The following is a 10,062-nucleotide window of genomic DNA, read 5'->3' as shown; positions in this document are numbered from 1 at the left end:
ATACAGTATAGGCAGGAATGCAGTGATTATACAGTATAGGCAGGAATGCTGTGCAGTCGCATCTTTTCACCACACCGTCAGAACTGCATCATTGCTGAAGCATCCGTGTTGAAGTGTGTATTGGTTGTGTGATGGCAGTAAAAACATATGAGGGTTAAATGAGGGCGTGGCTTTCCTTAGCGCCCACTTGCCTTTGCAGCTCAAGCGTGGCTGAGGGTGGCGGCTGAAACGTGACTCCAGTGGAGAAAGTGTTTGGCACAGACAGTGGTGTGCAGGGTGCAGAGAGGCTGGGATTGGGTCATGACTCTGGGATTGTGTGATGTGTGATGATCAATGATCATGATTGATGGTGATTTTCAATTCATTTAGTTAGCAACTTAATGCTGGTAACCTTAACCATCAGCTCTTCCCAAAACCCATAATTACACTGACAATTCTACCAGCATTCTGTGTACTGAGCCAAAGATGTGTACATACCGGTTCAAGGTTTCAGACATAACAAGTCAAATGTGCTGCTGTTTCAGGAGTTTGGGGCCAGACATAACAAGTCAAATGTGCTGCTGTTTCAGGAGTTTGGGGCCAGACATAACAAGTCTAGTGTGCTGCTGTTGCAGGAGTTTGGGGCCAGACATAACAAGTCTAGTGTGCTGCTGTTGCAGGAGTTTGGGGCCAGACATAACTAGTCAAATGTGCTGCTGTTTCAGGAGTTTGGGGCCAGACATAACTAGTCAAATGTGCTGCTGTTTCAGGAGTTTGGGGCCAGACATAACAAGTCAAATGTGGTGCTGTTTCAGGAGTTTGGGGCCAGACATAACTAGTCAAATGTGGTGCTGTTGCAGGAGTTTGGGGCCAGACATAACTAGTCAAATGTGCTGCTGTTTCAGGAGTTTGGGGCCAGACATAACTAGTCAAATGTGCTGCTGTTTCAGGAGTTTGGGGCCAGACATAACAAGTCAAATGTGCTGCTGTTTCAGGAGTTTGGGGCCAGACATAACAAGTCAAATGTGCTGCTGTTTCAGGAGTTTGGGGCCAGACATAACTAGTCAAATGTGCTGCTGTTGCAGGAGTTTGGGGCCAGACATAACTAGTCAAATGTGCTGCTGTTTCAGGAGTTTGGGGCCAGACATAACAAGTCAAATGTGCTGCTGTTTCAGGAGTTTGGGGCCAGACATAACAAGTCTAGTGTGCTGCTGTTTCAGGAGTTTGGGGCCAGACATAACAAGTCAAATGTGGTGCTGTTGCAGGAGTTTGGGGCCAGACATAACTAGTCAAATGTGCTGCTGTTTCAGGAGTTTGGGGCCAGACATAACTAGTCAAATGTGCTGCTGTTGCAGGAGTTTGGGGCCAGACATAACTAGTCAAATGTGCTGCTGTTTCAGGAGTTTGGGGCCAGACATAACTAGTCAAATGCGCTGCTGTTGCAGGAGTTTGGGGCCAGACATAACTAGTCAAATGTGCTGCTGTTGCAGGAGTTTGGGGCCAGACAGCAGAACCAGCCGGTGGCTCCTGATGGGAGTGGTTTGGCGCCTGGACGCAAGCAGGAAACGGTAACTCGGAGCACCGCCACTTACCTGTACACACAAACACACACACAAACACAAACAACCAGGGCTGATAGGCATCACAAAGCACCCACACTCAAACAAGCAGGCGGCTCCTGATGGGAGTGGTTTGGCGCCTGGACGCAAGCAGGAAACGGTAACTTGGAGCACCGCCACTTACCTGTACACACAAACACACACACACAAACACAAACAACCAGGTCAGCCCTCACAAAGCACCCACACACAAACAAGCAGGCGGTCGCGGCTCTGTGAACTAAACTGCCTGCCAAAAACAGGGCTGAACTCCTCTAACGCCACATGTCTTTCTCACGCTAACTCTTTGTTTTGCTTCCTGGGTCATTCCGTGTCAAATCACCCAGTGGCTGACGAGTGACCCTCTGCAAAAAAGTCTGTAAAAAATCACAGCTGTTTGTAGACCAAACCTATGCATCTTAAATAGTATACCTGTGTCACAAATTGTTCCAAACCCATGCATACATCTTAAATAGTATATCTGTGTCACGAGTGGTTCCACAACTACAGCCCTTTGAAGCTTCAAGTCATTTTAGGCATCGTGGTGAACAATCCTTTTTGTTCAACTTGCAACATTATTGGCTCTTTTGGTATTTTGCACACTTTAGTGAAATATGTGAATAGGAGCAGATTTTCCTGTTGAATTAATAAATTCAATCAGATCAGACGTGTCATTTCCCCCGAAAATGGCTATAAATTCATTATGTGAAAATAAATCATCACCTTTGAAGGCTTCTCATTCAAAAAGTATGTGACACATATTTGTCTGATTTTTCCCCCCATTCATATGGACTATAAGGTCACTTATAGACTATAAGTGACTCTCTTAAAGTGGTACAGCAGGTCCAATACAAATTCAGTGGATTTATAAACAATATTTTCCAAAAATACCTCTATAAGGAAACTCAGCCAACAAGCCCAAATGTTGGACAGATGATCCTCACATACAGAATGATATATGGTGAAATAATAATAATAAAAAAACCTGTCCATATGTTGAAATGAGAAGATGAAAATGGGCTTTTTGAAAATCGAGCCCATTTAAAAAAACAAAATGCTCTGCCAATATGTTAATATAATAGCCAAAGTTAATGTATGGACATGACCTTATAGTCCATGTGGGTGGGGGAACAATCTGATGAATTTGTGTCACATTCTTTTTGAACGAGAAGCCTTCAAAGGCGATGATGTCTTTTCACATAATGAATTTATTCAGAGAGAGGGGAAATTACACAAGATACATCTGATCTGATTGGATTTTTTAATTAAACAGGAAAATCTGAATTCTATTCACATAGTTTCACTAATGTGAGTGAAATACCAAAAGAGCCAATAATGTTGCAAGTTGAACAAAAAGGATTGTTCATCACAATGCGTGAAATTACTTGAAATGTCAAAGGGCTGTAGTTTTGCAACGAGTAGTTATACAGATATACTATTGAAGATGTATGCAAAGCCTCGGCCTACAGAGACCTGTGATTTTTCAGAGAGGGTCACCTGACAAATTTTGCTGAAATTGGTTGATTTCACATGGAATGACCCTCCTGCAACTTACAAGGGAGTACAGTTCACCCTGAAGAGTTAGTACTGTAGAGAAGAGTTAGTACTGTGGAGGACAGGCTGGAAGAAGAGAGTGAGTGTAAGAGTGAAAGAGTAATAGTACCTGATGAATGCTCTGCAAATAGGTTCATAGAAATCATTAAATGCATCCTATTTAGGTGTGTTGGAGATGTTTAGGCTTATGGGAAATGTTTAGGCGTGTAGGGTTTTCCCTATGATCATTTTACATAGCACAGGCAATTCATTTAAAGAATTTAAAACTACTTTCACCCCTGCAAACAACAAACACTGAAACTAGGAAAACCCTACAAGCCTAAACATTTCCCACTAAAAATAACGAACAGCCAATAAGTGTGTGGCGGGCCGGATCTATGATAAACTAATGAATGCTCGGCAAGCCGCATTAAAGGGCCGCAGTTGGCCCGCGTACCGTAGTTTGGACACCCCTGCTAGGCATAGGTTACTGTAGTTGATACTATGGGCATGGATGTTTAGGCTTATGGGAAATGTTTAGGCGTGTACGGTTTTCCCTATGATCATTTTTCATAGTACAGGCAATAATTTAAAACTACTTTCACCCCTGCAAACAACAAACACTGAAACTCCCAATCCAAATCAGTGCAATACAACCAGTGCTTGAAGTGGGAAAAAATAAGTGCAGGAACTCTAATTTTCCGACACGGTGAAAAAAAAAATCAAGTCTTTAGGATGTGTTGGTTGAAAAACGTTTTTTATTTAATATTTTTTCAAGGACTAACCTATAGCCTAGGCCTAGGTTACTTTTTTCTAATTAACAAATGGAATATGGAAAACCATTAAAACAACACGAACCAGACCAGTGCAGCATAGCCACTTGTAGGCCTAACAATAGACTGGGCTAAGGGCCCTAGAACCAGAAACATTTGGGCTAAAGGCCCAGATGAAGAAAACTGTGAAATAGGCTATAGGCCTACTTGTTACATTGATTTAATTAACAATAACTGGCCAAAAGTCAGAACAAGTGGGTAAGTGTGACTGTAAGTGTTCTTTCTATTGCTATTTTGGGTCCTGAAATGGCATTTCAAGCATCTGCCATGGCTATATGACAAACAGGGGTCTGAATACAACTTCTGATATGAAAAATAAATTATTTTGAAGTGGGGGATATGGAGAGGTATGAAAAAATGCAGAAATTTGATGTGATTTCCAAAAAGGATTTCTTGTGATTATAGCTAATTACACAGAGGCATTCTATACGCCGTTGGAATCAGTAGGATCTCCTGTTTATTTTGATATGTAGTTTGCCATAGGGCAGTAACGAAATCGTCAGATATTTCACAGAGAAGAATGGGTATGACGCAGAACTGAATGTGCCATTCATTTTTGTAGGTAACTGTAATTTTCAACGCTAATTATCTCGCGAACCGTTCATCATAGAAACTAGCGGCTAGTACCATTGGAAAGGCCAGGTTCTGCAGTTTCATATGATATGCATGTTATTTCTGTGCGATTTTCTCGCGCAGCAATATGACCGAGAAGAATGAGTGCGGCCGCGGCCGCATGGTGGTCTCGAAGAGGGCAGAGAGGGTCTGCCGGCGGCCCGATGGTAATCTTCTCGCGGCCCGGTAGATTGAGAAACACTGTGATAGGGCACTGTTGTGGCTCGTGGGTAATGTAGTCTTTCATCGGTCTTGTGATATTGTCTATTCTCGGGCCACTGTGACTGTCACTGCGTCGGATCAGTTTCAGTAAGTACCGGAACGCTGAAAAAAGTGGCGGAACCCAAAAGACGAAAATACAGAAGTTCCGGAACTGCGTTCCGCTGCGTTCCGGCCCACTTCAAGCACTGAATACAACAACAACAACAACAACAACAGGCGTTTCCTGCAAAGCATTCCATTTGCTATCACTAACAAGAAGTGTCCCGCACGGTCCTCACGTTTTCTGAGATGTTGTCTTCTGGCTGACCTTCGCCTGCTGCCCGCGCCGCGAGAATATTAATTCAGTCTTGTGATGTGGGCTTCTCACTCCGTTTCCGTCCAACCACATTCCATCACACATACCTCCTGTTTACCGGCAACCTCTCATTTGCATGACAATGAGGAAGCCACACATGTCTTACTTTTGTTTTATTCATATGTGACATTAACCAGGTATGTCTCTGTCATCAGTAACATTTAGAAGCAAAGTAGGTCAACAGCAATAATATTCAAATGCACAAGAGGAAGTGCCCTAGAAGTGGCACAGGAGTGCAGTGGAGTCTGTTATAGTACGTACACACGTCCATATAGTGCAGTGGAGTCTGTTATAGTACGTACACACGACCATATAGTGCAGTGGAGTCTGTTATAGTACGTACACACGTCCATATAGTGCAGTGGAGTCTGTTAGTACGTACACACGTCCATATAGTGCAGTGGAGTCTGTTATAGTACGTACACACGTCCATATAGTGCAGTGGAGTCTGTTAGTACGTACACACGTCCATATAGTGCAGTGGAGTCTGTTATAGTACGTACACACGTCCATATAGTGCAGTGGAGTGCAGCGGAGTCTGTTATAGTACGCACATCCATGTAGTGGCACAAATGCTACAGTAGATAGTCCAGCACTAGAGGAGGTGCAGCACTAGAGGAGGTGCACTGGAGTCTACAGTAGATAGTCCAGCACTAGAGGAGGTCCAGCACTAGAGGAGGTCCAGCACTAGAGGAGGTGCAGCACTAGAGGAGGTCCAGCACTAGAGGAGGTGCAGCACTAGAGGAGGTGCACTGGAGTCTACAGTAGATAGTCCAGCACCAGAGGAGGTCCAGCACCAGAGGAGGTGCAGTGGAGTCTACAGTAGATAGTCCAGCACTAGAGGAGGTCCAGCACTAGAGGAGGTGCAGCACCAGAGGAGGTCCAGCACCAGAGGAGGTGCACTGGAGTTTACAGTAGATAGTCCAGCACCAGAGGAGGTCCAGCACTAGAGGAGGTGCAGCACCAGAGGAGGTGCAGCACTAGAGGAGGTCCAGCACTAGAGGAGGGCTTCTGTCCAGAGACCAGAACAGAGGGGACACCTTGAGCACTGTCCAGATCACCTGCTGCTAGAGACTCCTCACATACAATCTTAGCACGCTGCAGGCTCCTCTGAGCAGCCAGCAATAGGGGAGCGGAGAGGAGCAGAGGAGCAGAGAGGAACGAAGAGAGGAGCAGAGGGGAGCAGAGAGGAGCAGAGAGGAGCGGAGAGAAGAGGGGAGCAGAGAGAAGAGAGGAGCAGAGAGGAGCAGAGAGAAGCAGAGAGAAGAGAGGAGCAGAGGGGAGCAGAGAGAAGAGAGAAGAGAGGAGAGAAGAGAAGAGCAGAGAGAAGAGAGGAGCAGAGGAGCAGAGAGAAGAGAAGAGAGGAGCAGAGAGGAGCAGAGGGAAGAGAAGAGAGGAGCAAAGGAGCAGAGAGGAGCAGAGAGAAGAGAGGAGCAGAGAGGAGCAGAGGAGCAGAGAGAAGAGAGGAGCAGAGGGGAGAGAGGAGCAGAGAGAAGAGAGGAGAGAAGAGAGGAGCAGAGAGAAGAGAGGAGCAGAGGAGCAGAGAGGAGAGAAGAGAGAAGAGAGGAGCAGAGAGGAGCTCTGAAATGTGTGATTGAGTGGCTGATTGGAGTGTGATGTGTTGGCAGGTGAGCATGGGGGATGTGTTTGTGTACCAGGCCATCCACACCATCGAGTACTGCCTGGGCTGCATCTCCAACACGGCCTCCTATCTGCGTCTGTGGGCGCTGAGTCTGGCTCACGCAGGTAGGAACTCCTCCCCTGACTCAGCTACACGCAACACATAAACAACCTTCTCATGACTCATCTGATCTCACATACAAAATACCAACTATTTACTCATTTCTGATTGGACTAGAGGCATTCTAATGTAATGTAATCTCACGCATGTTCACAGTCCTCCTACTCGTGAAGATTCTAAGGGCCTAATGTGCTTCTGCTGCAGCACAGTGCTACTGGGAAAGCTATGCTAAAGTATACTTATACTAAAGTATGCTTTTGCTTAATCTTGTACCTGATCACTTCTCTTTGTGTCTATGCTAAAGTATACTTATACTAAAGTATGCTTATGCTTAATCTTGTACCTGATCACTTCTATTTGTGTCTATGTTAACCCTCTGGAGTCTACAAAAACTGTTCCAAACACACATGTCAATCTCTGCCTATTTTAGTCCTAGAAACATATAAGTGACACCATTAGAAACCTTTAATCAACTAGGTTCCACATACTGTATGTTTCAAAAGAGAATGTATCAATGGCACTTTGTAAACACAATAAAAGAAAATCCTAGGATTTCAGTCTTCTCACCTGCAGCAGGCCCATTCAAAAGGCCCATTAAACTTAATTTGCATTTGAAAGAGACACTCACTAATTGACCCATTTAGTCTGACTTTTTTCTAATTTGTAGTAAAACTACATAACATTTTTGAATGTTCTTTTTACTTATATGGAGCCAACACCATTGTTTTCAAGGTTCAAACTTCAAAAGTCTTAGCTCAATATATTTATTATAGTGTGTTTTTGACCTTTGACCTCTGACATTTGAAGATAATTTTTTAAATAGTTGTGTTTACACTGAATCATTACATCCACTTTACTCTCATATAATTATTGAGGAGGACCTCTAGAATATAACCATACAGTATGTGCCACTTTTGCATAGGTGTTTTTAGTTAGAGGAAAAACCTCAAGGTATAGCTGACTGCCTCAAAGTGCTTGAAAAGGCCCTGGACCTCCAAGTGTTAAAGTATACTTATACTATACTTATGCTTAATCTTGTACCTGATCACTTCTCTGTGTGTCTATGCTAAAGTATATATACTTACAGTATACTATACTTATGGTGAATCTTGTACTTGATCACTTCTTTGTTACCCCTTTTCCACCGACGCTGTTCTGGTGTTGGTTCGGAACCAGTTCTTTGCTTTTCCACACAAAATAACCTGGCTCTGAGCCAGGAAAACAGGCTCCAACTCAGCACCAACTTTGAGCTGGTCCAGAGATAAGAACCAGTTACGTCAGGTGTTGGGAGCGGGATTTCAATGGCATTTCGATAAGCTCCTAACGTTAGCTAGCAGCAAAAAAGCAGCATATCCATAACCATAACGACGGGTGCTAATCAAGAGTTAATGGCCGGGTTTCCCAAAATCGTTAAGAAGCTCTTAAGTCCTAAGAACTTCTTAGGAGCGTTCTTAGAACATTCTTACAACGCTCCTAAGAAGTTCTTAGCACTTAAGAGCTTCTTAACAATTTTGGGAAACCCGGCCAATGTTGGCAAACATGCTAGTTTTTCTAGCGACTGCAATAAATACACATGCAACATTTAGGGCACGTACAGTTTTATTCCACAAATTGATACAGTGATACAGTTGAACTCTCGACATTTGAGCTTTTTGTGCTCAGAGTTCAGCAAAATAAGTTTCTCCACCACTACGTCTCGTTTTCTGCTGGTTGTTTTGTGATACAAAGCGCATACAGTGACATAGCAATGCAGCACTACTCAGTCTGTTCCACAGCACTCAGTCTGTGGAAAAACGAGCCGGTTCTTGGATCATCGGCAGGTAGCACCAGCACCGAACTGGTACTAGCACCAGCCCGGAACCAGCACCTGGTTCATGGCGGTGGAAAAGGGGTATCTGTGTCTTCTGGACACTCCAGCTGTTCCCCGTTTTACAGTCTCGTTTCAGCGTAATCTCAGAAGCCTCTCAAACAGTCACTGCAATCAATCAACCAAGCATACCATGGAAGCATCTTACAGTACAGTACATTCTCCCATCACAGTTACCATGACTAGTGGGGACATTCCAGCAGCCTGTTCTCACTCACTCTCACTTATTCAACCTATTTCTACTTATTCTCAGATCGTCCTCATTTTCAGTGAAGCCAAGATGACATAACAAGGTGGAATGTTGTCACCTGTTCTTTTTAATTTAAACATGACTTTCTAGGACAATAGAAGAGTGTAAGACAATGGGAGAGTATGTGTATTACAGTTTTTCTCAACTGCTCACACACTAAATCTTGTCACACACTGACTTTTCTAAACATGTCTTTCAAACACCATAATCCTAGCCTGGCTAGCGCCTACCACTTCTCAAATGAGACGTGGTCTGGCAACCAAACGTTAATTTTCTCGTATTTGAAAAAATGCCCAGATCCATTCATTGGAAGACATGGATGTCTATCAAATAGAATAGAAGAATGTATCCATTTTTGATCCTGTGAGGGAAATTCAGTCTCTGCATTTAACCCAATTTAATCGAATTAGTAAACACACACAGCACACAGTGAGTCAAGGGCACTTCAGCTGTGGACTGGTCGGGGATTGAACCAGCAACCCTCCGGTTACAAGCTTGAAGCCCTAACCAGTAGGCCACTGCCACCCTAAATGTGTCTGTGCATAGCTCATCATCATCTTGCTTTCCCCCCTGTTCTGTGATTGGTCCTTTATCTCAGGCAAAAAAAATAGGGCGTTAGTTTCCAGACTGCCTTAGCAGCGTGAAAGAAATCAGGAACACCCAGGCTACCATAACCCCATGACCCCATAACCCCATACCAAATCTGCACAACCATACACTAACTGTTTTAGCATTTTGTAAAACGTCACAAACAATGTTCTACCTAACATACAAAAATCTAACAGGTAGTTAGTACTAGTAACTTGATTTTGTTTTTCAAAGTCAACCTGTCAAAATGCCACACTTATTCACCACTTACTGTTTTCACATTCAGTCCTCAATGTACACACACTCCTGATTTTACTGAACACATCCGATCACTGTCTTAGTATGGGCCCATGAGTATACAGTGTGTACATGATCCAAAATGTCACATTATGTGTGTGTGTGTGTGTGTGTGTTTGTGTTGATAAGAGCATGTGATGTGTTTATAGGAGTGTGTGTGGTGTGTTTATAGGAGTGTGTGGTATGT

General features: G+C 43.8%; 1 protein-coding gene across 1 annotated transcript in view; it reads left to right on the top strand.

The window, feature by feature from the left end:
• The window catches only part of si:ch73-173p19.2 (V-type proton ATPase 116 kDa subunit a 1), a 37,250-nt gene that overhangs the window by 23,381 nt on the left and 3,807 nt on the right, over nt 1–10,062 (top strand). Inside the window, exon 16 of the mRNA XM_062520990.1 lies at nt 6,761–6,878. Coding sequence (XP_062376974.1) covers nt 6,761–6,878 — 118 coding nt within the window. The remainder of the gene's footprint in view (nt 1–6,760; nt 6,879–10,062) is intronic.

Source organism: Sardina pilchardus, chromosome 19 (genome assembly GCF_963854185.1).
Source record: "Sardina pilchardus chromosome 19, fSarPil1.1, whole genome shotgun sequence".
In the NCBI taxonomy this organism is placed as follows: Eukaryota; Metazoa; Chordata; class Actinopteri; order Clupeiformes; family Clupeidae; genus Sardina; species Sardina pilchardus.
Note: the sequence above shows the minus strand (reverse complement) of the source record. Positions and strands in the feature narration are given on the sequence as shown.